Source organism: Trichoderma aggressivum (assembly GCF_033847375.1).
Source record: "Trichoderma aggressivum f. europaeum strain CBS 100526 chromosome Unknown scaffold_004, whole genome shotgun sequence".
Taxonomy (NCBI): domain Eukaryota; kingdom Fungi; phylum Ascomycota; class Sordariomycetes; order Hypocreales; family Hypocreaceae; genus Trichoderma; species Trichoderma aggressivum.
Genome location: NW_026946370.1, coordinates 222,344 through 249,397, shown reverse-complemented (window position 1 = coordinate 249,397; position 27,054 = coordinate 222,344). Strand labels below are relative to the sequence as shown.

Below are 27,054 nucleotides of genomic sequence, written 5' to 3'. Positions count from 1 at the left end.
ATAACGGCCAGTATCAGAAATGCGTAATTTCTTTCGACAGGGACTTATTGGTTCATTGTGCATCTTGGAGAATTTTTTTCTTGCAGGATTTTTTGTGGTGTTTTTCTCCTTATCAAGTTCCATTGAAACAAGGTCGTTGCCGCGGGAGGAGCTGGAGATGGAATAGCTTCACCTCGGTTATGGTCAAGTAGCCAATCAGGCTTCTGGACTTTGTAGAATGGCTCTTGATAGAGCGTGCGCTATGAACACTGTCCGGACTCCACATAGCGAGGCTCGGTAATGGTCTTCCCCGTTTGGTGAATTGCCTAATCCAACTCAGGAGCTCCGAAGCTCCGGACCGGGCGCCAGTACTCGCCGGCCGTAGGCCATCCCGAGCTGTGACAGGTGCCTCTGATACCTCGCCCAGTTGTTGTGATGCAATATGCGGCGGGACTAAGAGAGAAGTGTCCTGTGATGTAATTGAGAGTGAAGTGGTGGAGGCAGGATCAAGTCCGTGTAGTCTTTCTAGAGTTATTTAAGTCTGAGAATGTCTCTCTTTAGTATCAATTCGCTACACTCATCAAGAACTCATCAACATATCCATCTTAACTCAACGATCTAAAGCATTCAGAAATTGCAACATTTCAAGTCATTCAACTATTCAAAGTTTTCATAAACTTCACGACACAATGGCCAATTTGTGGCAACCCCCTCTGAACTACCTCAACAGACCCGTCACCGTTTTAGGTGCTGGTGTTCTCGGTCGTAGGATAGGTAGGCAATTCTCATAACAACACATGTACTAAGATAGAGGCCAATACTAACAAATCTGCATAGCATGTATCTGGGCGTCGGCAGGATACAATGTGAAGATTCGGGATCCCAGCGCACAGCAACGTGCCGATGGCGTTGCGTACGTTGAGGAAAACGTGTCTTCGTACGCTCAAAAGACTGGAAAGTCTCCTGGAAAGGCAGAGGCGTTTGAAGATATTCAGACTGCTGTCTCGGATGCATGGCTTGTTATAGAGGCTGTTCCGGAAAAGATTCAGCTGAAGATCGATACTTTTGCCGAGCTCGACATTCTCACACCTACCGACTGCATCCTGGCTTCGAATTCATCTTCTTACAAATCATCCGAAATGCTGGAGAAGGTGTGTGATGCTAGGAAAACTCAGATCCTGAACATGCATTACTATATGCCTCCGGAATGCATGATCGTTGAGCTTATGACAGACGGCCATACAAACCCGGAGATTTTCCCATTCATGGTTGCAAGGTCACGAGAAGCAGCGACATTACCGTATGTTGCAAGGAAAGAGTCTACAGGCTTCATCTTTAATCGTCTCTGGGCCGCTATCAAGCGCGAGGCTTTGACCATCATGGCCCAAGGGGTATCGGTTCCGGAGGAGATTGACTCCATGTGGACGGAAATGTTCATCAAAGGTGGCATGGCGCCTTGCCGAGCCATGGATAGTAAGTATTTCTCGCGTTTAGCATTGTTGGAAGCGGTCGACTAACGAGTAATTTCTTAGATGTTGGTCTTGATACGGTGGCTTTCATAGAGAACCATTATATCGCAGAGCGTGGCTTATCCCCTGAGTATACTGTCGACTATTTACAAAGCAACTTCTTGGACAACGGGAAGCTGGGGACCAAATCTGCTAAGGGTGGCCTCTATGCTCCTTCGGAAGCCAAGCCCGCCACTAACGGTACCTCGAACGCGCCCAAAATGCTCGTTCTGGATGTTGGTCTTTCTGCTGCCGCACCGAGCATGAGCTCAGGCGAAATTCTCCAATTTAGTCCCGGTGAAAAGAAGCCACAAGTTTTGGTCACGGGTCAAGCATTGCCTGACGGTATCGATATTGACCGTCCCAGTGGCCGTATCTTCTGGTCTAACATGGGCATTCCGGGGAAGACTGATGGAGCCATTTACTCTGCCAACGCTGATGGCACTGACATTCGCACTCTTGTGGCTCCCGGCATTATCAACACCCCCAAGCAACTGATTGTCGAAAGTTTGGACAAGAAAATCTACTTTAGCGATCGTGAGGGCCTTTCTGTTTACCGCTGCAACTTTGATGGCTCTAATCTGGAGTTATTGATCCAGAACGGCGATCTTGAGAACCAGGAGCATAGACAAGATGTGTCGCGATGGTGTGTCGGTGTCACCGTGGCCCCCAAGCTGGGCAAGTTTTATTGGAGCCAGAAAGGCCCCTCAAAGGGCAGCCAAGGCCGGATTTTCTGCGCAAACATCGCAACGCCCGCAGGCCAGACGGCCGAAACAAGAGATGATATCAGGTGTCTTTTGAAGGATCTTCCCGAAGCAATTGACCTTGAGGTTGACGAAGAGACCAACGCTCTCTACTGGACTGATCGTGGTGAAATTCCCTTTGGTAACTCCTTGAACAAGGTTCAACTGGATGAGTTTGGCCTTACATCAAAGTCTCTCTCTTTTGGAGATTATGAAGTGCTCACGAGGCATCTCAAGGAGGCTATTGGCCTGAAGTTGGACACCAGGAATGGTCATATCTACATGACTGATCTCGGAGGCAACATTTACCAGTGCGATCTCGACGGCAAAAACAAGAGTGTTATCTACTCGGATGACTACAGAGCTTTTACTGGAATCACTCTGTTGTGAGTGGGGTTCCTCTCAGTTCTGGCTTTGTTCATCTCGATCTGTGGCCTGAACCCACAGTCTTATTTATTCTTCACCACTATCTGGATAGGATATTGTAAACAATAGTTATGGAAGTTATTTAAAAACGATAGAATAATAAAGTGTGTCAATGAAACAATGAAATCTGCCGCGAATCATTCAATTTCCCCCCCTTCTAAATGTGTCTTGTGGTAAATCTACGTTTGCATCTTGTTGGTATCGTATCACCATCCTTCTTACAGCGCAATTTTGGGGATATTATTAGGTCCTCAAGGTTGATTGGGAAATAGTAGGATATGGCTTACTGCGGATCTAGAACGACATTTTACAGACCAATCAAGTTGATTTAGACTGTGCTGTAACTTGGCTATCAAAGGGAACGCATTTCTTGCCGCAGACATGAGGCAATACCATGTTGCCCATACATCTATGTGGAACAACTTGTCCTCATAGATGAAAAGATTGAGGCAAGTATTGAAGGTTAACGGAATGACCGAGTTTTAGAACGAACAGAACACATTCAAGATCCGAGATGTCTGCCGCTGTGTAATAATCATGTGCCTATGCAAGATAAATAAAGAAATAAATCAACTTGGCTATGTAAATACATGGTGAATCCTCAGTACCTCAGACTGTGTTGCTGCAGACTATATCAGCCATGTGTTTCCGATGCATAGCCCTTGTCTGATAGTCCATCTGACGGAGTGTCCTCAGCACTTCATCGATGGTATGTCCTTTGGCCATTTTGGCGCTTTTCGTTGTTTCGCTGTGGTCCTTTATTGTTTCTAAGGATTCCTCACTACTGGTGGACATGAAAGAGGCATGCCGAGAGGCCTGGTGCTCATCGAAAATCTGCTCCGTGCTCTCCTGGCTCTCTACCAGTTGAACTTGAGGAAATTGTACAGGGAATAAGCCATCGAATTCGCAGATTTCTTCGCAAGGTGCATTACTCCACGGCAATATCTGGTCTAAGTTATAGTGTCCCTGATTTATTGTCCCAATTGGATATATTGATGACTCTTGATGAAAATTTGGTATCCAAGGATCCAGAATATCCGGTTCGCTTGGGGAAGTAACCGAATATAGATAATCCTCGTTGCCAGTAGCATAATCGATAGTGTGAAGCTCCATATTTGTCGCACATGGTTCCTGGTATAGCTGTTGTAAATCGGTAGCTGTTTGAGGATAGTGTGAATTTGAAATGGAGATGTTCTGCGATGGGGCTCTATTCGATGAAAGTTTGGGGGTTATCGACGCTGAAGAGGCCCAGTCCAGGGTCATCTGTCATCGTTAGAACACCATTCGCAGGCACATCAGCCGCAGCTACCTCACCTCTCGAGGTTCGAGCGTCTCCTGTAACGTTTCTGGCGGCTTGGTAGTATCAAAGATATGGTTGGGTAATGACATGGTGACGGTTGGTTTGTATGAATCCTGGCTAGAAAGGCATCCTCAGCCCCATATCTATATATTGCCAGCTTGCAAAATGTGCAAAAAATACAAGGGTCATGCTAGCTGCGATTCTTCTCGCCAGGCCAATGATGTGAGCCGGAGTCATCTCCGTGAAGAGGGGCTGCAGAACAGCCCACGACAAAAGGCCGTCATGCTGAATGTATAATTTACAGATGATTATGAAATGCGCATTCGTAGGGCATAATTCATGGAAACTTCTAGAGGATTAGCCGTAGCCCTCGAGAATCAGCTCCATATTTAATGTCGCGTGCCTTTATTTAGAACAATGATTTGGTAGTGACGTAGATTGGCTGCAAGTTGATGTGATATTTACAGGTATGCGAATACATGGATTTACCAATCACTGTTGGCCACGAAGTAAATTACCACAGGTATTTTCATGCACTGATTATAATGTACCCCAGTGCATTGGAACAGGGCATCAAAAGCCTGAGCTAGTTTATATGGCTGTTGTGATAAGTCAAAAGAAGAAAGAGAGCTTTTTACACAAAGCTATCCATATAACCCAGACACAGTTGGAATTGCAGCTATGATATGTGATATGGCCTCAGACATCAACATGATACTGGTAGAGGACATCTTTAGACATAAGCCCGGATTGTAACAAGTGAATCGGGGAAATTCACAATGATTTAGCTTCTTGAGATATCTGGTCCTGAATAACGCCACTATCTCCTTACGTGTCTTTCTACAGAACCGGGTTTGTACGTTTAAACGCCTGTGATAAAAGACAAGACTAAGAGTATGAGCCTTTTACGAGAGCAACTTGTTTAGTTGGATGCCTCACCAAGAATTGCGCAATGATAGATGAGATTAAAAAAAAAGGGTAACAGAACCCTGCATATCTGCACTCTCGTCGCTACAAGATCAGTCTTGATGTCTACGTCAGTTGTTCAACATGTCAAGAATTGTTGAAGCGCGAGAATGTATTCAGTTACTTAATTCTCTTGATCAATTTTCTCAATTGTAGATGCTTGAATGTTAATATAAATCGAAGACTCATGTAACAATCTGAACAACGCAGATTTGCGTGCAGCCAATTTCTGCCTGCAGGGTGTTGTGAGGATAAAATTTGAACGTCAACAAACGACGCACCCGTGACATCATCGGAGACTGCTCCGTAAGACCTCTTATTGGCTGCTAGTGAGCTCTGTTATCTGAGCGGAGGGTTACGGAACAAGTAATACGAGTATGGCTATCTATGTAGATGCGGAGAGAATTCGCCACTCGAAATTACTAACCAACAAGCAAGCTTAAGGGAAAGCAACCAATTCGCACATGGGCGGGGGAGCTGGGCTTATGAAGAACCTTAGGCACTGAGACGAAGTGACAGAATGCTTCAGACATCCACTACCTTTCTCAATTGGTGTGTCATAGCATCAGATGAGAACTGCATTGTCTGGCCAGTGGCTGTTGCGTAAACATGGCGAAGCGATACCAGCCGCTCCTCCCTACCAGCTCAAGGTCCCAGTTGGACACAGAGCAGACCGGAACGAGCTCTCAGCAATTGAAACGTCGTCGCAGCGGCGTGGCGGTAGCTTGTAATGCCTGCCGCCGAAAGAAAATACGAGTAATTCTTTGGATAATCTAGTGCGAGTAACAGCTTTTGAACTCTGTCTGATGCTGGCTACAGTGTGATGGCATGCGTCCAACATGTTCGGCGTGCCGGGGGGTCGCGATCCGGTGCACATACCGCGACGACTATAAACTGACTCCAGAATCGCAAAAGCTTCTTGTTGAAGTGATGCGTCTTCTCAATGCCCTCCCGGAAAGAGAGACGATTCGTTTACTGCATTCGCTAAGGAGTGAGAATGACGCGGCAGTGATTTTATCCACGCTGAGAGATGGGGTGCCCTCGATTCGCCGACCATCTGAGCTTCGTAATGCTGTTGCGATTATGGATGATTCATTTCAGTCTCTCGAGCTCGAATCTCAAAACCCAAATGCATATCCGTTTTTACCGCCCGTCATGCCCCAGACCCTATCGAAAGAGGCGTATTCTCAGCTTACCACCTCGGACAGGCGGCAGACTGCCTCAGCGTCTCCGCCCTTGTTCTGGGATGCTGATCCCACGGAATCACCAATATCACTTTGCGACTCTCGGTTATTCCAAATCAACATCAGTCATTGGACCAATGTTCCAGTGTCAAATGAAACGGCTGCCCGCGCCATATCCCTGTACTTGGAGACAGATCACCCTCTGCTGGGATACTTCGACCCCAACCTCTTTGTATCGGACTTGGTAAATCTTAAACATGACTACTGTTCTCCAATGCTGATAAACGCGCTGCTATATTGGGCTTGTGTAAATCTTGACCTTTACTTTCGTCCCTAACTTACATTGCTAATGTTGACAGCAATAGCAAATGTACAGCACGGTAGACCCAAGCATCGACGTACATGCAGCCACATTCTGTACGGAGGCTGAAAGTATATGGAAGACCGAGAAAGAACACGACTCGATTCTCAACCTGGCTGCAGCCCTATTTTTAAGCTTGGGCTACCTAGGTCAGGGAAGAGATCATGCTGTGCTGTCATATATATCACAAGCTACCAAGATGGCCATGCGACTAGGTCTCTTTGGCGTCGAAGATAATGGCCAGGCAAAGGTCAAAGTTGATAAAATGACGGCAGAAGCAGCCAGCGCCTACTTACATGCTGCTTGGGGCTCATTCAACTGGATCAGGTACGTTCCACTCTCCAATCCCCCTTCTAGTTAAGCAAAAACGGACCACGATTACTCACTCAAGGATGTTTTGTCTTCGCCCTTACGTGTAGTCTTATGTCGCTCTTCTATCGTCAGCCAGGGTTAGAAGCGCCTAAAGGTCCCCCATACTTGCCCATACCCGGGTTTGAACACGACAACGGTGTCGACGGAGCGGCGGGTCCTGGTTCGCCTAGCTTACAGCCTCAGTTCCAGTATATGGGAGGCGTATTTCCTTATTTATGCAAATTCTGGAGCATCATGTACCAGGTGAGCTCAACCTATGACGACACCCAATCGCCTCTGAGCGGCCTTGGCACATTGCACTTCGCGGAATTCAAGTTCCGCGAATTGCTTGCTTGGAGCAATACCCTCCCCTCACATCTCTTGAGAGTCAACCAAAATCCGCATTATGTCCAGGTTTTACAGTAAGTCCTCGCCTTCCCTACACTATACACCTTCCCCCTGTTGCATCTTGTATGGTGCTGACTCTTATCGGCGGCCCCAGCATATGGTTCCATACTGCCGTTCTTTGTCTTTTCAAACCATGCATCCAACAACTCGGAATCGCCCGTCTTCGAACCCTTCCAAAGAGTATCAGTTCCCCGGAACTCGTGTATGCTGCCTCTATTTCCCAGTTGAAGCAACTTGTTGTGAACTATAGACTCCATTTCGCATCTTCTACGTATACCATTTTGTGGCATACAGCCCTGATATATCTCACCAACGAGATTCTCAGCACACCAAAAGATGACGACTGGTTGTTTTATTTTTTGCTTTGTGTTTATGGTTACGAACAACTGCGCCGGTCTTGGCGAGTTACGGCGTCCATTTCAAGAGCACTTTTGTCGATGGCGTTACGCAAAGGGGGCATCACAAGTAGTACGGCTCGCCGAATCATGAAAGATCTCCAGAGTGACAACTTTCGCAAGAAGTTCGGTGAAATCAGAGCAACATTCATGGCAGATTTGGACCTGGCCGCGACGGATCCAAGTTCGGCAACCGTTGAGAAGCAGGCAGGAGACTTTGAGCACAATGCTATGCTGAGAGATTACACGAATATCCTGGATGAAGATTAAAGATAATTGGCTGGAATATAATGCTTCGAATGGTTGGAATTAATTTTCAGAATATTTTTCTATAAGATTTTCGTCTAATCTAGTAGGTTCTTTAAAATTGGTCTATGCATGATGGGATAATAAATAGCATATCTATAAGCAATGCGAAATGATGGCAGAAATTGCAGGTAAAGGTCGGAAACCACCCCAGCCTGTTAGAAGCAAAAGATTTGATCCGTCATCTTTCCAACGGCTCCTGGAGCTTCGAATCCCATTGCCACCAATGCCTTCTTAGAGGCGTTTACCATACCAGGAGGCCCGCAGAGCATAACTTTGGTGTCTGGCGATGGCGCTGGTAGTTTTGAAGTCATGACGGCCTGCGTGACGAATCCCTTTCCATAGGCCCATTTCTGAGGAGGCTGATCTAACATGTACCAGACCTTGAAGTTTTTGGGGTAGTTCTTGGCAAATGCGTCAAGTTCTTTGCGCAGCAGAATATCCTCTTCGGTTCGGTTGGCAAGAATCAGGCTGACCTCGGTTGTGTCTTTATCGTCTTCGCAGATGGCGCGAATTAGTTGATACATTGGTGTAATTCCCGTTCCTCCTGCAATCATCCCGATCTTCTTGCAGAGACCTCTCTTGTACCGCATGGCGCCCTTTGGACCACGGAAAAGAACCTTGTCGCCCACCTTTAAGTTTGCCAGGTATTTTCCGGTTAGTAAACCATCTGGATAGCACTTAATGACCAGTTCCAATCTGCCGAGATCGGCGTTGTTCGAAACTGGCGTATATGATCTGGAAACGTCTGCTCCATCAATGACGGCTTTGATAGCGACGTGTTGGCCGATGGGAATGCCAATCACATCATTTGGGTTTGGTAGCTGAAACACAAAGAGAAAGACATTTGGCGACAACGTGTCTTTCCTAATCAACGGAAGGCTTTTGTATTCTTTGGGCTCTAGCCAGCCTCGAGCAAGCTGTGGGTTGCCTTTGGCGACACTGTTGCTCTTCAAATGCGGGGGGTATTTTGTAAAGCCTGACTCGATTTGAGTAAATTTTGACAGCTGGGTTCCAAGGACACCCCCAGCAGCAGCACACAGGAGACTGGCTGCAATAAATCCGTTTGAGAATCCTCCCTGGGGCAAATGGACGGCTGGAAGCCAGCGAGGCGACAACTGAGAGAGAGAAGCCTTCCCCAAAACCTCGGGCAGATTGAGTTGGCCATTCGAGGCAAGTAATAGTGACAAACCACCAGCAATTGGGATAGCTGCCAATGTAAGTGTGGCGATGGAGGACGATGAGGGCTTGGCGGACATTGCACTCTCGGCCGTTTTCTGGACTAATCGAACAGCCTTGGGACGGACAATCTCATGAGCATCTTTGGCGGTGCCAATTAAATAGGTTTTCAGGATCCCATCGGCATCTTCAGAATGTCCAACCTCTTCGTAGGCCGCCGTTGCATCGGTGCCGGCAACGTCAATTAGGACATCCGCTCCACCAGGGTGGTCTCGCACGTATTTGGAGACATCATAGACTAAATATGGCCAAGTTAGCGAAGAAGAAAGCATTATGAGGCGTTGCCTCAATGAAAATATCTTACCCTTCCCGTGGATCATAACCCACAAGTCATCTCTGGTCTTGTGTGCCGCAACTTCTTCCGTAGAATACTCTTGCATGGCTGCAATATTACTCGAGAAGTTCTTGTACTAAGGAAAGTAGGAGAATTAAGAATAAGCTGTCTTTTTTATAAGAAGAAACGAGAGGAATTTGGCCGATAGAAGTGTCTTAGATCTGACCAAAACAAAGGGTGATGATGGAGGTAGAGAACTTTGTTGAATCATCTTGACAGAATCCTTTTGCTAACAGACTTTCTCTTCCATATATATGTTAAATCGCCCGTATAACATATCAACCGAAGGAATCGAGACATTGCATCCATCCCCAGCGTGTAAGTTGGCCCCCACTATATCGGGCATTCCGAAACAGTTGCCGCGGAAAGATTCACACTGTCTCTGCCTCGCCGAGTGGCCTTCCCGAGCCAATTATCTTATTTGGATTGCGAAAAAGTGATCCTCGGGTAGGCATTTCAGGAGCATTGCCGAGGATAGATGTCAATGCAGTGCAGGAATAACGTCATTCACACAACTGGATGGATTTGCTGGCAGTTGTAGGCCCGGTTTCGCGATCCCGAGATTGCAAAATCCGGCGCCATTTGAATTGTACTTAAAAGTCTTCAACTTCGCACAAGATGAGATTTACAAGAACACAGACACATCATCGAAAGTTAGTGTTGCTACGTGTGACGACTATAACATAACACCATGGCAGTACAACAGTTTTATCTCCTTGGAGAGCCGATAACATCTGCGAGAGAAATCGACATCTCATCAAACTTGGACCTCGATGGACTCAAACACTTAGTTGCCTCTTATTTTGCCATTGTCGAACCAAACGGTAAGTTCTCATAGGGAATAACTTTGTCTTCTTTATTGGCACAAGTTAATGACAATCTACTAGGAATTGAGTTCCAAGTCCAGGAAAGCGCATTGCAAGAAGTCTCAGACATCGTTTCCATCACTGGACCAGTGGCTATCTCTATCGATGGACATGCTGTCCGTGACCCTCCCGGTCCCAAAGGGCTGCCCTATCTTGGCAACTTCTTTGAGATTTACCCAGACCACTTGGGTAATCATCAGCGTCTTTTTCAGCATTACGGACCTGTTATAAAGACCACTAACATGGGCCGTATTGTGTATCAAACAAATGACCCGAACATTGCCCTCATTGCTTTTGCCGAGTCCGACTTCTTCACGAAGAAAATTAATGAGGCCCATCCCCTTTACGCCCTGAAAACGCCAGCGGCCGGCGTGTTCTTGGGAGACACCGATACGGAAGAATGGAAGGTCGCCCATAAATTCTTACCTCCTGCTCTTGGCCCCAAAGCCGTTCGTCACTATGCACCGACTATGCAGAAAACAGTCGAAGATGCTTCCAAAGTGTTTGATGCGCTGGATGAACAGGGTGAAGCGTGGAATGTCTATCAGTATATGCTGAAGCTTGGCTCCCAAGCCGTTGGCAAGCTCACCTTGGGCCTCGACTTTAACCATTTTTCTTCACCTGATGCACCGGTTCATGAGATGGTTCATCTGATTGCTGAGGTGCTATCGCTAAACAAGAAAGTCACGTCCAAGGGCGATTGGTATAGCAGCCTGCCCTTTGGTGATCCCAAGCGCTTGAAGGATGTGAAGCACCGGGTCGAAGAAATGGTCGAGGAGTCTATTCAGAGAGCTGCTAGAGGCGGCGTGGAAGATCTTCCTCTGCAAGATGCTGCCATAGAGGCAACGAACATGGTTGGTGAGTAGTCCCGTGTCCTAGTTATCGAGTCTACCCACGCCGATACTGACAATTGCCTAGACTATGCGATCCGAGCTATCGACAACAAAGGCGAAAAGCTACCAAAATCTAGCCTCGTCTGGGCTCTTGTTGTCGCCACTGGTGCTGGCTTCACAACTACCAGCTCCCTGCTTTCATGGCTCATCTATGGATTGGTCACCTATCCAGGAATGCAGGAGAGACTCCTTCAAGAGCTAATCGACAACGATTTCACCGAAGAGACGCAGATTACTTCAGATTACACGGATCGTTTAGTGTTCCAAGATAAATACATCAAGGAGATGCAGCGAAAACACAACCCGTCATTCCAACCTGGACGAACAGCAAAGACGGACCTTATTCTCCCGGGTGGCTATAAGATTCCCAAGGATGCTGTCATGATTCCTGCTTTGCATCACATCCACCATAATCCTGAGCTGTGGAGCAACCCGGAGAAGTTCGACCCAGATAGGTGGGACACGGATGAAGTAAAGAACAGGCCAAAGGGGTCGTATATGCCATTTGCCGCAGGAGGACGAATGTGCATTGGGTTCAACTTCGCCCTCCAAGAGATCAAAGTCTTTTTACCAAAGTTGATTTACCGATACAAATTCACCCGCGAAGGAGACGCGACAGTCGAGTACGATCCCATGTTCCAGCTAATCAGGCCGAACAACTTGTATGTGCGAGCTGAAAGGCGTGTCAAGTGGCCGCCCAAGTCTGGTGCTGCTTCTCCTAAGAATACTACCGCATAAGTTTCGAAACACAGGGCAGAAACTTTTTCTGGAAAGCTGAGTGCTGCCATAACCATGAGAAAAGATTATTAGAAGATTGATGCTCAACGTTCACACCATGTACTTAGTTTCCCAATCATAGAACTTAGATAGAATTTATATCAATTATGATGCTTTCGTTCTCCAACTACCTATATGAATAACTTTGGTAGATTTGAATGAGTTGGTTCCATTGACTTGGCCAACTGATGCCGTACCCATGGGGAGCTGACACTACTTTAATCGTCGTCAAATTACACTTGGCCGATATTAAGACTTACGTATTTGCTTCAAAGTACAAACCATGAAGCCATTAGTCAGACGGCTAGTAAATCGATTCATCTAGAAATTGAGTTGATGCAGACGTCCAAAAGGTGTTCTATCTAACGCGCACGAAACTTTGACGCAGTTCGACTTATGTATAGAAATAGGTCACTTTACCATTATATGAGATACATTCTTTCACACGTACACTTACATTTTGCTCTTTTTATATTTATATATCTGACATGAGTTTACGAGCAGCTAATAGTGACGTATACTCTCCTGAAGACATGTTAATTAAGGCTTTACACTGACAATTGATAGTACCTTACCTGACGCCAGCCATCTCTGAGTTAGTACTCTTAATGCTTCTTGTATGGTGGCTAGGGAACGAGCATTATCCACTGCTGGCTCTTCTGGTAAACTAGATAGTATAATACAACTTTGGTATAACAAATGCATTATGAATGGTGAGACGGTTGGTAAAGGGACAGTGCCCCCTGGAAGGAAATTCTGGGACATGCGAGCAGATTCTCGAGCTATTACGCCAGGATCGACCGTGGGGTAACTAAATGACTGACTGCCAGTCAGGGCTTTTATTTTTTCCGAGGACGATGATTGTTCGAGCAATAGAAGTGCACTATTTGTTTTGTCAACACGTTGGGGAAACAACATGTGTGTTGGTTTATCCTTACATGTAGCACGCTGCTGTCTGTGTACAAAATTCAAGACTTCTCGTCTCTGCTTCCGATTGAGAGAGGTGGATAAGGGCGTGAAGAGTGCGGTTCAATTGTGCGGCTTCTTGCACGTAGAAAGCGTCATCTCTAGGCTCATCAGAGACATGTCTGAGAACTTGTCCCAAAAGATATGTTGCTTGAGCAAATCGTGCAAATCGTCCCATTCGTAATTGGGCTTGAGATCCTATGGTGAACGATTCGGTTACATGCAACAACTGAATAACTGTCAGATTGCAGAATATTTGAACGATATCCAATACATACCCCCCGCTCCCATGAAGCGTCGTCAGCTGGTAGAATGTCACCAGTTGCCGGGTCCGCAGTAGCAAGCATACGTGGCGGATTTCCCAAGTTTATGAACCTTCAGAAGACATTAGCTAGATAAGTTACCGGTTGGGTAAATGAAGAAATGTGCGGGTGCTGCCCCATCAAAATAGACCATCTAAGTAGTGCATACCTGTCTAGAATCAAAATCGCCCACCAGACCCTTCTTCTCTCCTCTACATTATCCCATGGGAGTCCCGTTGCGTTACTCTGGTTTATGTCCTTGTTAAGTCCCAGTGCTACTGCATGTCTAGCGCATGTGCCAACAGACATATAAGCAGCCGGATAAATGCAGTGTCCAAGCTCGTAAAGCGCTATGAAGATGCCAGCTTGTACGAGCCTGATGCTCAGATTCCCAGCGTTCTCCAGCTCAAAGAAGAACTGTTTCGCGGCAACATACGCTGGGGATTTAGGACTTTCAGATGGGGTTGGTGTCCAATTTATCAGCTGCATAGAAATCAGGAGCAGAGTGGAATCCGCATGGACTGGGGATAGTGGGCTGAGGAGATGCTGGTATATCCAAGTCTTTGATATACATGGCATATATGCATAGACATTACTGAAGAAGGTCGTCACCATCTGCCGCACCTCTTCATATCCACCCAGAAAGTCGCTGACATATGCCGGAACTGCTAGACTAGGCCGCGGAAGTTCCAGTCGAGCCTGGCGAAAGATGTTCATATCCAGGAAGAAAGAAGGCGGGAATGGTTGCTGCACAACTCGTTGTTGGGCCTGAAGGGCAATCAAGGAGCTGTGCGCGTTGGATGGCCGAAGACCACTTGGATATTCACATTTTCCACCGTTTCTGCTAGATGTGAGTATCTGGGAATACATGGAAAGAGGTGCAGTTATACCTTCGGCAATGTCCGCATTGCGGCAATGCTTTGTCACACTTCCCTTTCCTCTGCTTGCATCTATTACAAGCAAAGGGGGCAAGCATCTTGTCTGCGGGAGTTGCCGTCTCAACCTTGCATGCGGACTCTTCGGACTCGCGGCCGTGCCCGTAGCGGCGGCCGGCGACTCTTATAGGAACCGGTTGACCGTGATTACCAAGCACGCTGTCCGCGCATTAGCGACATAGAACAGGGAGCTAAACTCCCGTGGTGCGTGATGCTTGGAGACCGCTAGACTTGCGTGGGCCAAGTACGCAGATTCCAACTTGCCCGGCGCTAGCCTGGTTCTCAAGTGTACGTGGAACGTTTACATTAGTTGGCTTGGAATAATACTGGACTCTGTAGCCTCGTGAAGAAATGACATAACCAGATGTTGTATAATTACAGTTGCACATAGAACTCCAAAGCAGTTATACTAATTATAGCTCTACACTTGAGCACAGAATGGGTATGTCTGTATTTGTAAGATTTCTCTAATACTCTGGAATCAAGTCAGTCGTGTGTTCTAATGTGAGTTTTCCAAGTATATAAGATGCCTTGTACGACATGTAGGAGAGGTTTTACTGTTCTCATCAACAATTAGATCTCGACGATTCCATTTACCAATCTACTCATCAAACTACTCTTCAATCTCTGCTTCTCCAATTCATCACCAGCCATGGCATCCAAATTCCGTGTTTTGATGGTCCTCTCATCGGCCTCCAAGTTCACCACAACTGGCGCCCCTACAGGGTGGTACCTCCGTAAGTCTTGAACCTTACAAATGAGAATAGTTGATCTTAGAACGGTCCCTAACTCAATGCTTTAGCCGAGTTCGCTCACCCATACAAGGTCTTGAGTGAAATTGCCGATATTACAGTTGTCTCGCCAAAGGGCGGTCTCTCTCAAGTTGACCCAGGCTCGGTCAAGAATACGGCGACAACTGATTCGCTCTCTCACTCTTTCTTACGTGACAATGAATCAGTGTGGTCCAACACTGGCAAAATCAGCGACTATGTTGGAATGGGAAACGAGTTTGACGTCATCTGCCACCCAGGTGGCCACGCACGTATGTCCAATGTCACAATCGTTCACTCGGGTAGCATAAATACTGATTTTCCTAGCTCTGTTTGACTTGGCCGAGGATAACGACCTGAAGACCCTGATTAGTGAGCTTTATGAAGCTGGCAAGATCGTTGCAGCAATTTGCCACGGTGTTATTGTTCTCAAGGATGTCAAGCTCTCCAACGGCCAATACCTGGTTGCTGATGAGCCAGTTACTGGCTTCAGCAACGAGGAGGAGGACAAGGTTAATTTGACCGATGCATGCCCGGTGCTTGTGGAGACAGAGTTGGTCAAGATGGGAGGCCGTTTCGAAAAGTCAGACGCTCCATTCAAGGCACATGTCACTGTTGCACACAACGGACGTCTAATCACTGGACAGAACCCAGCTAGTGCTCCAGGATTTGCTGAAGCAATCAAGCAGTCGCTCCTCAAGGCTTGAAGTGCGATATCAGGGCTTGACGGCTCACGATATAAGAGGATAGCTTCAAATAAGCTCTAGTATAGATAGATTTGTTTAATGTCAAGTTACTGTTTCTTTAATCTTCGATATATTGTGCAATTCTTATCATACAAAGTGCTCTCCTTTTTGTGCTATATTGCGATTGGACAATAAAACAAACCGATGCACAGGCAGTATCGGCACATCGCGGTCAGTAAACTCGACTAGTTTACTTCCACCTATTGCAACCGTCCCCACCGCCATCTTCGGAATCACGGTAAGCGGCAGGATCACGGCAAGCAACGGCGTTTCGTGCAGTGCCAAGGCATAAACTAGCCCTTCCGGGGGTTTGTTCTCCAGCGACTAGTACAGAGGGATGACGGGCTAATGTCGCTTGAGGATGCTAGCAAGACTGCATCTACACTGCCTTTACGATGAACAACAAACTTCTCCTACTTGGTCTGGAATTTGGGAGAATCTGACGCCGTTATAGAAGAGTTCTTGAGGATTAGCCGTTTAATCCCGCTATTTCTTCTACAGGCACGGAAATAAAGACGAGCCCGGGAAAATACCTATTCACCAAACGCATCATTTACCTGAAAAACCAATAAATAGTCAACTTGGAAAGCTACATCTCAGTCCGAATAACTCATGGAGTAGTTGGGGATGACTAATTTTCTTGGGTATTTATAGTAAGGACCTACGGAGTACATGCAGCTAAGATTCTGCACTCTTACGCGAAAAACGTATAGGTGTATCGCGACACAATCTACGGGGAAGCAGACAAGACGGCTGCAGATAATAAAGCCGCTCTTCTTAATTCCAAAGGCGAGATCATCCTCCCATACCTTAATTGAGGTTATCCAGCAGCAGTTGAGAATTTGCTAAAGACTTCAAGTTTGTTTCTAAGAGACCATATCAGATGTACCTGGGAATATCACTGGTGTTGTAATCTCTGCCCAGCACTTAAAGACGAAGTAAGGCGGCAAACAGCAATTGAATACTATTTGCAATAGTATCCTTTCTCCTCACAAAGGTTTTCACCCCTTTTTCGTAATAGTTGCAAAAACTGCCGCTCCTGTTCGTCCGAGTAGTGTGGGTGGCATCATCGGCTATCTCACGTTCACCACCCTGGAGGGATAGACCTCAACAACATGGATTAAATTGGAGATGTTAATGCATTGACAAAATATGGCATTAGTAAAGCCGGCAACCACACTCATGAGACACGGTCCACCAAATTGCACAAAACCGATGGCAGCATAAAAATTGGACTCTAACACACATGCCTAGCTGGCAGAGACTTGCGATTGAGGTGGTAGTTCTATTCAGCAATTCATAACGCTTACACGGGACTGCCCGCTGATCTTTCGCTGGATGTGAGCTTGGAGTAGACTGGTACTTGGATCTAGCCCTGGGACCACTTTGGTAAATAAAGAATTGACTCGGAAAATGTGTCTAAATCTAAGATTAAGAGTTATACTGGCGTCGCAAGGGAATTTTGGAGATGGCCTGAGGAGCAAACCAAGCAATATCGCCAATAGCTATTAGTTGCATGTTTACCGATCGAGGTGCCTGTAATTACCTACATGTATACAGAACCCATTTCATCTAAAAAACATTGGAAGGTCTTCAACACAAAAAGTATCCCGACGAGATACAGCACACTGCCTGCATTTTTGGATCCAAACTTCAAATTGCCATATGGAGTGACATAATCTTCATTCTCTTATCAAATAACCGATAAAATAAACAAATCCCGACGATAATTCATCTAGGATCGTACCTTCGGCCATTGTGATTAAGCGTGGTTTTCCCGGTCGCCACGTCAGCAGCCTGTGTGGCCTCATGGCTGCGCGTGGTGGTTTTAGTTGTTTACATGCTCGAAGAATTGATCCGGCAAAGACTGTGAGCTAGGCTTTCCGCTACCGCTGGCCCTTGTCAACGCTACAAAAGGAGTGTTTCCGAACTTTCACTGCAGAAAATGGACGCCCTCAAGAACGAGCTTCGCACAACATACGCTGCCTTGAATGCCACGTTCAGAGACCACCTCGAATCTCAGGGCTTTGATGACGCGATAATCGATCATTATGTGCAGGTGAGTATGGTCAAAGTCAGTGGAATCCTGCGTGCAGTGTCTAACCCCATGCAGTGCTTCTCTGCAAACGTTGGAACCGGCAAACTCCATCGCGGGTTGGCAACCTTATACATTGGAAAGCAACTTGCGAAAAATGAAGTAACCGAGGAGCAGTCAAGCCAACTGTGCGTCCTAGGATGGCTTGTCGAGATGCTGGGAGCGCATTATCTCATTCTGGATGACATAATGGATGAATCGACAACCCGTCGTGGCGAACCCTGCTGGTATCGCCAGCCACATATCGGTCTCATGGCCATCAACGACGCCTGCATACTGAAATCTGCCATTTTCTTCTTCCTCAAGAAGTTCCTACGCCAACATCCCGCCTATATCGATATTGTCGAGCTCTTCGTCGACCTTGGGCTTCACACCGAACTAGGTCAGCTGGGCGATCTTGCCGCTGCGAAAGAGGAGGATATCGGAACCTTTACCAAGGAACAATACTGGTCGATAGTCAAAGAAAAGTCTTCATACAGTATATCAGGGCCGATAATGATCGCTTTAGAATATTGGCGGCTCGCAACACCCAAGAACTTGGAACAGACTCATACTTTTGCGGTGGCACTAGGTGAATACTTTCAGGTAAACGACGACTATATCGATGTATATGGGGACTATGAGATCACAGGGAAACATGGGACGGACATTCAAGACAACAAATGTTCGTGGCTCATTACTGAGGCGCTCTCTCGAGCAAACAAAGAACAGCGAAGTTGCCTGTTGCAAAACTATGGAAAGAAGGAGCCTTCTCAAATTGATGTAGTGAAAAAAGTCTTTGGAGAGCTAGATTTGCCGAAAGCCTTCAAGGAATATGAGGAGACACAAAGAGCCAAGATCGAAGGGATAATTGCGGCTATGGATGAAGGCGAAGGTTTGAAGCGTGAGATATTTCTTATGCTATTCCAGGGTTTTAGAAAAGGGCGGCAGTTTTGAAAGTCGCGATTCTTCACACAGACAATACTCAGCGTCGACGAATGGGGTTGCGTTAACTACGTATATTATTCCGGTAGTAGAGAACAAAAGCTCGTTGCTGCTTTCAATCAGTTTCTTACCCATCATAAGACTGGATAGGTAAACGTACGCACTACGTTGTAAACCATTCGCCAGCAAGATACAGCAATAGTATTACACTCTCATTGTAAACTAAATGAATACAGCTGGGCACGGATATGGATATGAGTAAGAAGGAAATATTTTTAAAGTGAGGATGATGTAACTTGGGATCAAGCACTAAATCATTCGGCTAAGTTGCATTAGGCGACTAAGTACCTAGTTCAACTACTTACCTATAGAGAGAGTTGTGCATATTTTGTATCGTTGCTGCTTATCATTTACTAAATTTCCATTGGCTATTATCGAAGTAGAGTTTGAAAGTTAGGTATCCGTTGTAGATAATAAAGTTAACCTTGATGGTTAATATCTGAGCAATTTGAACAGAATCAAAGTGATTGTTGATCGGAGATCGCTGGATTAAAGTATTTTGGATAGCTCTGAGACCGAGAATATGGTCGAGGGACGCAATGTCTGTGAATCTTGACAAAACCCACACACCGGGGTGTAGCCTCAATGGGCATACTTCCCGCCCGGCTAGTACTACGTTGAAATTGGGTGACCTTGATTATCAATGATTTGAATACCAACCTCTTTTGGTTCAATCTAATGTCTCTGGATCTCGTAAGCTAACCGTTGACCCTACGATTCCACCTACATGAACCCCGATGCGATCAAGCGTAGACACCCGTAAATCAACCTTTTTAGCACGTAAGCGATGCATGTATGGAGTAATAAAGACCCATCTAGGCTATCGGACCGCGGATTGAACCGTCATTAATTGGTATTATGCTTTACCGGATCCACCACATAGTAATTTCTGCTTGTAGTGGCCCTGCGACTTGCCGATACCTTCGTTTGGCGAACGCAGCCTCGGCGCGAAATTTGCCAGATTCATGAACATGCCTTGGTTAGATCCAGATGACATGTAACTGCGCTGTTTCGGAAAGGGCTCTCTCCTGGAGAGAGGCGGGCTTCTCTAGGAGAAATTGAGGGTCACTAAGCTGAACCTCTTCCAATGTTCCGATTGGTGTGGCTCGTTAGGGAGTTGCAGATAATCCAACTGTTTCTTTTTGTACAGGATAGGAAAGGCTAAATTATGCAAAGATCAACTAATATATCGACTATCTCTTGACAGGTGTATATGAGTCAGTCCAAGCCACATCGTCCAACTGCCGACTAGATTCTGTATTCATTGTCACACCGTAATGATTGTCATTCAGTCTAGGTACCTGTGTTAAGCTAGTTTAAAAGTTGTTCCGAGGCGAGTACGACCACACTAATTAAGGTAGTGTATCTGTATCTATATGCCGAGCGCTATGGGTAGTTACGGTACTTTAAGTAGTCTCCCTATCTTCGGAGATGCAAAGGGCTGCATTTAAAGAACCCCCGAGAATATGTTCTGTTCTCAACATCCATCGTACGAGAGATATTATTGCGACAATTGTCACGTATTGGTTGGGTAATTTCCATATAACCAGGGCGTTAAGACCTTAACAATCCTCGTGAGTAGGAAGAGCCTTCTTAACGAAACGCGCCTTTTTGTAACACGGATTTCACCCTAACGGATTAATGGAGCGATAAATTGTCCCCAACACTTCGGAAGTCAATCTATGAAATCCTTCTGTGACAACTCATGCTGGTTCACGTTACATTCCTTTGTATATACGCCCGACTACCGGCAGGGTTAAAGCTGCTGCGTTTGTTCCAGCTCTAATAATAACCAGTAGGGATACTATTCACTTTGCCCTGCTTTTGTGAGATCGGTTAATTGAGCCACGCAGAGATGGAAAGTTGCCGAGTAGTGTTTGTAATGGAGCCCTGTAATAAGGGGTGGGTTGACACCAGTCCGTCTCAAGTCCCGACAGTTGCGGATTTAACACAATTGCCGTTGAATACTGGGATAATTGTGCATATGAGTGGATTGATTGCTTGAAACCTGACATTATTACGCTCATTATGCTTGTTTGAGCCTTATTCTCTCAGGGATCGGAGTTTCTATCCCGGTCCTCATTCTGTGTATCTGCGTGGGGTGACTCTGTATTTAGTGGCCGTGTAGCCTCCAGGGAAGAGATGTCTATGCTGGTGGATTTGTGGTAATGGGAATGAATATTTGCCCCTGTTTCCGAGCCTTGTTGGTTGTGAAGTGGCGGAGTGACTAGCTTAGAGCCACCTGCACTGCTCACGTAGTGATGTAATACAGGCCAATAGCAACGTAGACATCAGATGAAGGGAGAATATACACGAAAGGAGTTAATTGCGTAGTTAATTGCGTGTATGACTGCAGTATTATGCAGTTGGCTTACTCTGGTTCATCTCGTTTAGGAGTGTAGGTTGCCTGTTGTAGTATGGAAATGTCGCGAACTACACTGCCTTTCTGCATCATACTGATACCGCGGCTTCAGCTGCGTTTTCTAAATTTGTAAATTATGAAAGATTCGACTTTTTGTTTGTCGGCTCTGAAGGAGTGTTGAAGCATATTTGAGCAAGAGGGGTTAATGCCAGTTCTGATCCTATGTCTGACGCCTTGCAGATCTCTAATGCACTGTTCGTATATTCGTATATACGCAGGATTCCAGCACGCAACCGGACTAGCGTATGATACGTTCGATAGGAGCTGTATAATTGGGCGTGCGTCGATTTAGGCGTAAAGAATACCACCCTCTTCAATCTTACATGCTATGGAGCTCGGGCGGGTTGCCTGTCCTAAGCGCGGAAGGTGTATCGTTACGTTGTATCCACAAATTGACAACTTGTGTCTCCAATGGCTCAGTCCGAGATCAATAAACAGGCTGGAGACCCTCAGGAACAAAGAATTCTGCAACCCGAAACTCCCTGCTTCTTCATGCTTCTAGTTGAAAGAAAGGCGGATCGAGGTAAATAACCTCGGCATATCACGTGATGACCGAGATGTGGCCTCCCGAGGTCTTCGGGAGCTTCTCAGCAATGATCTCGGCTTCTCCCCTGTCTTCGCAATATATCGAACCAACGATAGAAGCTATGGCAATGTCAACTTTTCGTCACCGCCGGTCGGCAGTTGCGTGTCAAAACTGTCGTCGGCGTAAAGTACGTTGCAGCGTTCAGGTGACGGGAATTCCTTGCATAAACTGCTCTCAAGATGGTGTTGGCTGTGTCCTCTTAGAGAGCAATCGAAACAGGTGAGATTGGAGATGACTTGCATTCAGAAAGAAGCTGATTGGTGTTACTCAACGCGGCTGTAGTCGGCACAAGCAATCTTCTGGTCTCCGTCACAATCATTCGCCTATTCAATTTGAACTTAACCGTCCAGTAGCTACCGCATCTAGGACAGTTCCACAACCACTACCTCAGGCCTCGGCAGAGCGAGGACCTAGCTCTATAGCATCTTACTCCCCTCAGGGCAACGACGCGAGCAACATTACAGAGGATGGCGGCCTTGCTGCTGGCACTGATAGCCATGGCAGCCCAGATGACCAGCGTATTGGGGCCGAGATCTCCTCAGCAGCCTTGGGGCAGAGTAATCAAGCTGGCCGGCCCTTCTATACTGGTATGAGATAACACGATGTTGTGTACATCAGCTAAGATGATGCTGACATTTGTCTCAAAAACAGGAGAGGCGCCGGGATTCACGTCCGTGCTTGATGCCTGTTCGCCATCACAGCAACCTGTCGCAAGACATATCCTCATCTCGGAAGCACCCATTTCGTTATCTGCACAAGACCGTGAATATCTACAGTACAAGGGCGTTTTTACTCTACCCCAGAAAAGCACCTGCAATGAGCTCCTCCGTGCATATTTTCACCATGTACATCCCATGATGCCGATAGTCGATGCGACAGTGCTGCTCAAGTTCCACGAAACTGGAAAAGCTAGCGAATGGAATTTGCTATTGCTGTGGAGCATGTTCTTTGTCGCAGCAAATGTAAGTTATGTTGTTTCGTCGTTTATTTGCTTCATCTACTCAGTAAGCTGGCCTGCAGCTAATTCTCATTTGCAGTTTGTCGACGCTCGAGTATGGACTCTTGAAGGCTACTCTTCCCGCAAAGAGATGAAAGCTGCCATGTACACTCGTGCAAAGGTGCGCAGCCAAGAATGATCATTACGAATAAGAAACAATTCTCACATTCGTTCTAGTGCTTGTACGACAATGGCGGTGAGACGGACAAAGTCGTCCTCCTGCAATCGGCTCTCCTCATGGGGTTCTGGCACTCCAAATGGGACGGACACTCGCAGCCGTGGTACTGGATAGGCGTTGCAATTAGTCTCTGTCAAATGCTGGGCTTGCACAGAGATCCAGATTCGGTCAAGTTCAACACTTCCTTTCCTAACCACCAGCGACATCTTTGGCGTCGTCTCTGGTGGACTTGTTTCTTCAGGGATCGCTCGTTGAGCTTGACGCTTGGAAGACCATTGAGGATCAATCTCAACGACTGCAATACGCCGATGGTCTCGTCTGCCGATGTGCTAAGCGACCTGACACAAATACCGGCTTCAATTGCCAGCGCATATATCCCAGAAGATTTCTCTCAGCTGGCTCACTATTGGATTACTCTGATTGAACTGAGCAAACTTCTGGGCGACGTTCTCACTTTGTGTTACCAACCTTTCGGCCCCAATCCAACGCTCCGTCAGATTGAACTCCTGGAAGCGAAACTCTTGCAAATGCAGCTCCCGGAGCGATTTGCGATTGAACAAAGTCGCCTGGCATCTTTCTATCTATACCATTTACAGTTGCATTATCAGTGAGTCCCAAATCCAGTCACCGCGTCATTTTTAACGGTTTCCTTACACATGGCCACAGCGCGATTTTGATCACATTTTATTGCCCGTACATTGCCAAGGCCCCAGAAGACCTATCTCCAGCCATTAAAAATGAATGGCAGAATGAGATGCGAAACAAGATGGATTCTGCAGCTGTACGCTCGAATGCCATTGTCGATAACATTGTACGGGATAAACTTCTTCGGTTTGCTTGTCCTATGACGTGAGTGCATTCTCCCGCGGCCTCGCCGATGACATTCGCGCAATTGCTGATTATAGCTTCTGTATCGGCTGCAGTCCTTCTCTTCTAGTATCAGCCATGCATGTGCATCTCCTCAACTGTAAATCGACAGATGCTCTTTCTCGCCGTCTCAGCCTTAACAAGCTGGAGCTTTGCATGATGGTTATGGAAGATCTAGAGGAGACGTATACATCAGCCTCCGTGTATCGGGGCGTTTTCCTGGAAGCAATACGCCAATTGTACCCAAATTATTCTGGCAGCCCGGCTGGGGCTGCTTCAACTGCCGGAGGAGCCTCTCTGTCTCGTGCAACGCCTACGGATGACTCGGCCGCCCTACCCAACATCAATGATGATATTCTTACGACTCTTTTGGATGAAGCGTCATGCTTCAATTTTTGGGAATCTTTTAGTGATATTCAGCTGGATCTAGAACCGAGCTTATGAACGCTCATGGCGCAATCAGGAGAGGGTGTTTACAATTAGCATGTTAAGGAGTTTAATTTGGGTTGTGTTTCATATATTTAATGAAGAGAAATTAGGCATTCGGGCTCTTCATGTATTTGGTAGTCAGCGCAAAGGGTCATGTCACCGCCTTGTTGGATGACAGGACTCATATTTGCATGCTTTTTGGTTGCCATAGTGTAGAACCGTGTATTTCAGCCTATATAACCTTCTTCGTCAACTTCGCTTCAAGTCTGTCAGCTATGCCATACTCCATTGCCGTAGGATTGTCGATTGAAGTCTTGTTAGCGCTTGGTGTGTCTCGTTTTGTTCCCCATGATCCTCGCTTGCACTACAACTTTGGACTATTACAAACCACCTCAGTAGCATTTGTGCGTATCTCCAATCGTGTACTTAAACTTAACAGACTTGTTGCTATGTTTAGTGTTAGGCTCTTGAAGCCCTAAGTTTGACTCGAGATGAAAACGATCGGCTGGATTTAGGCTACATAGTAAGAGATAGTGTTATGACAATCGTTTTGTAAGAGGTGTTTTATCAGGAACACAATGCCTTCGTCGGCTCAGTGGCTGGTTTAACGCTGGAACGAGTTTCCATAGCACAACTTTTGGTCCAACAATAACTTTCCCGGAACCTCAACTTTCTTGTAGTAATGCTCAGTTGCACCGCACACTTGCAAAACCCAGCGCTTTGCAAACTCGCATGCCTCTCCATCGTCATCTCTTCCCGCGTCCGTAATCAACAGAGCGGCGCATATAAGATCAAGAATGTGTCTCACAAAGCTCTCTGCCGTTTGTATGTGTTCAATCGAGCTGTCAGAGAGTACAAGCTTCAATCGACTCCAGGATTCCAAGATCAGCTTCCTTTCGAGGGTTAAACTTCGATGGCTTTTAAGGTGGGCAAAGACGGCTGTGTCGATGGCTGTTAAAGTTGCTGAGCCAGTATTACCTTCTATCAGATTCACGGCATAGGCTGCCAAAACATTTGATGTTCCTTCTACAATAGGACCAGCTGACATGTCTCGATACAGCCGAGCAATATTGAACTCGCCTTCCTCATTCTCCATATATCCCACCCCTCCAAGAAATCCCATGCACAAACCGATATTGTTCACAGCTTCGCAGCATATAACAGCCTTTGCAGCCGGGACTAGCCATCGAAATACCAATTTCATGTCTTCAGCAGTCGTGCCTGAGCCGACACAGAACCGTAATGCCTCATCTCCGCTACTCCTCTGCCCGTTTAGCTGCAAAATACTGGAGAGATATAACAGCAGTATAAGTCTGGCCTTATACGACATGTGAGACTTGGACAGACTGTGCATGTGCAGCGGTAACCCATTCAGTGGCTTTCCTCCGACGCGACGGACCTTGGCAAACGCCCGAACAACTCTGAGGCTGTGTCCCCAGGCGCTCAGGGTACCAGTGCACGCAAACATACGAGCAACTGTCAGAAACGTGAGTACTTCACGCGCGCCTCGTCCTTCTTGTCCGATCAGCCAGGCTCGCATCCCGCTGAGTTCGACTTCTGCCACTGCAACGGGAGTACTTCCGCATTTCTTTTCTTCAACCCTCGTATATCGATGCCATTGGGAATATGAATGACTCTTCCGCGTTCGTCTTGCACTGGTATTCGAAGCGGAGCAAGAAACGCCGAAGGTCCTTTCGCAGTGTTTGCTAGAATAAGCGTAACCGTGGCGTCTGGTCCGGAGGCGTAGAAGTTGGATCCATAGAGAGCCCAACGACCTAACTTCAACTCTTCCAACCTGATTCCATCATCATCCACTTGAAGTTCAGCCGTAGTCAGACCCGTGAAATCGAAATCGCTCCCTGACGGCAACTCAGTCACCCATATCCCAGAGGTCCAAGCATTACTTGGATCTGAAGATACTAGACCGTCATACGCACATTGTATTGCGTCTCGGGTCTCTTGTTCTAAGCCTGGTTTGTCAAGATGTTCTTTAAGCATTGTGCTAGCACCCTGAGTTAACGCAAGCTGTGAACCCCAGCCTCCAGACAGTGAAGAGAATAGAAGGAATGGCGCCTTCTAGCTCGTCAGACCACTCTTTTGAAGGACTACGGGGTATTTAACTATTATCTGCATATTCTTCCTTGGGAAGGTGGTTAGATGCTTCTTTAGCAAAGTTTTTGAATCATCTGACCGTGAACGTCTTTTCAAGGGTGGGACGTCTCCAACAATGAAGGCGCCGGTACCAAGACACGTCTCTGTGTACTTCATGTCTCCTGGTGGGTTGCGGTTTGCGGCTTGGCGGAAGAGAAATTTGGATATCGAGCGAGCTGACGACCTGGACTTCGACAAAGAGCGTCCCCAGGTGGTACACAGTTCCAACTAGTCAACCGAGATCTCATTGCTGTTCCAGCCCCTTCCGAACGGCCGTCTGCTCTATGTAGGCATACTGAGCGTGCTTTAGCGTCATGTACCCTTGACTTTCTTACATTTTCATTGCCAGAATGCCAGAAAGAAACAGAATCCTGTCTTATCATGCTCAGTGGAGTATTTTAAATGGCATAATAAGTGGTATTGAATTAAAGCTATTTAGCGAGTGTAAAGAATATAAACTTATATGTATCCAGTAGTATATTTACTACTGTTGACCAGTCGGTTTAGCCCTTAACCTGTGGGCGGGGGGGGGGGGGGGGGGGGGGGGGGGGGGGGGGGGGGGGGGGGGGGGGGGGGGGGGGGGGGGGGGG

The 27,054-nt window shown here is 46.7% G+C and overlaps 9 protein-coding genes across 9 annotated transcripts; 6 read left to right on the top strand and 3 right to left on the bottom strand.

Moving 5' to 3' along the window:
* Positions 1–668: 668 nt before the first annotated feature.
* Triagg1_1650 (uncharacterized protein) lies at positions 669–2,620 on the top strand (the record flags this gene model as incomplete). The annotated part of the gene is made up of 3 exons (XM_062895744.1): positions 669–753; positions 817–1,452; positions 1,512–2,620. The coding sequence occupies 3 exons, from the start codon at positions 669–671 to the stop codon at positions 2,618–2,620; spliced, it is 1,830 nt and encodes a 609-aa protein (XP_062759189.1).
* A 2,911-nt stretch (positions 2,621–5,531) lies between these two features.
* Triagg1_1649 (uncharacterized protein) lies at positions 5,532–7,891 on the top strand (the record flags this gene model as incomplete). The annotated part of the gene is made up of 5 exons (XM_062895742.1): positions 5,532–5,642; positions 5,742–6,350; positions 6,472–6,794; positions 6,887–7,240; positions 7,321–7,891. The coding sequence occupies 5 exons, from the start codon at positions 5,532–5,534 to the stop codon at positions 7,889–7,891; spliced, it is 1,968 nt and encodes a 655-aa protein (XP_062759188.1).
* A 194-nt stretch (positions 7,892–8,085) lies between these two features.
* Triagg1_1648 (uncharacterized protein) lies at positions 8,086–9,546 on the bottom strand (the record flags this gene model as incomplete). Its single annotated transcript, XM_062895741.1, has 2 exons — positions 8,086–9,404; positions 9,471–9,546. The coding sequence occupies 2 exons, from the start codon at positions 9,544–9,546 to the stop codon at positions 8,086–8,088; spliced, it is 1,395 nt and encodes a 464-aa protein (XP_062759187.1).
* Positions 9,547–10,191: 645 nt separating this feature from the next.
* Positions 10,192–11,997, top strand: Triagg1_1647 (uncharacterized protein; the record flags this gene model as incomplete). The annotated part of the gene is made up of 3 exons (XM_062895740.1): positions 10,192–10,324; positions 10,388–11,224; positions 11,285–11,997. 3 exons carry the CDS (start codon positions 10,192–10,194, stop codon positions 11,995–11,997), a joined length of 1,683 nt encoding a protein of 560 aa, XP_062759186.1.
* Positions 11,998–13,065: 1,068 nt separating this feature from the next.
* Triagg1_1646 (uncharacterized protein) lies at positions 13,066–13,349 on the bottom strand (the record flags this gene model as incomplete). Its single annotated transcript, XM_062895739.1, has 2 exons — positions 13,066–13,200; positions 13,281–13,349. The coding sequence occupies 2 exons, from the start codon at positions 13,347–13,349 to the stop codon at positions 13,066–13,068; spliced, it is 204 nt and encodes a 67-aa protein (XP_062759185.1).
* Positions 13,350–14,891: 1,542 nt separating this feature from the next.
* Triagg1_1645 (uncharacterized protein) lies at positions 14,892–15,716 on the top strand (the record flags this gene model as incomplete). The annotated part of the gene is made up of 3 exons (XM_062895738.1): positions 14,892–14,976; positions 15,042–15,281; positions 15,337–15,716. The coding sequence occupies 3 exons, from the start codon at positions 14,892–14,894 to the stop codon at positions 15,714–15,716; spliced, it is 705 nt and encodes a 234-aa protein (XP_062759184.1).
* A 1,984-nt stretch (positions 15,717–17,700) lies between these two features.
* Positions 17,701–18,786, top strand: Triagg1_1644 (uncharacterized protein; the record flags this gene model as incomplete). Its single annotated transcript, XM_062895737.1, has 1 exon — positions 17,701–18,786. The coding sequence occupies one exon, from the start codon at positions 17,701–17,703 to the stop codon at positions 18,784–18,786; it is 1,086 nt and encodes a 361-aa protein (XP_062759183.1).
* A 2,881-nt stretch (positions 18,787–21,667) lies between these two features.
* On the top strand, positions 21,668–24,328 carry Triagg1_1643 (transcriptional regulator family: Fungal Specific TF; the record flags this gene model as incomplete). The annotated part of the gene is made up of 7 exons (XM_062895736.1): positions 21,668–21,779; positions 22,196–22,429; positions 22,494–22,804; positions 22,880–22,960; positions 23,017–23,624; positions 23,684–23,866; positions 23,923–24,328. 7 exons carry the CDS (start codon positions 21,668–21,670, stop codon positions 24,326–24,328), a joined length of 1,935 nt encoding a protein of 644 aa, XP_062759182.1.
* A 589-nt stretch (positions 24,329–24,917) lies between these two features.
* On the bottom strand, positions 24,918–25,781 carry Triagg1_1642 (uncharacterized protein; the record flags this gene model as incomplete). Its single annotated transcript, XM_062895735.1, has 1 exon — positions 24,918–25,781. One exon carries the CDS (start codon positions 25,779–25,781, stop codon positions 24,918–24,920), a length of 864 nt encoding a protein of 287 aa, XP_062759181.1.
* Between the last annotated feature and the right edge of the window lie 1,273 nt (positions 25,782–27,054).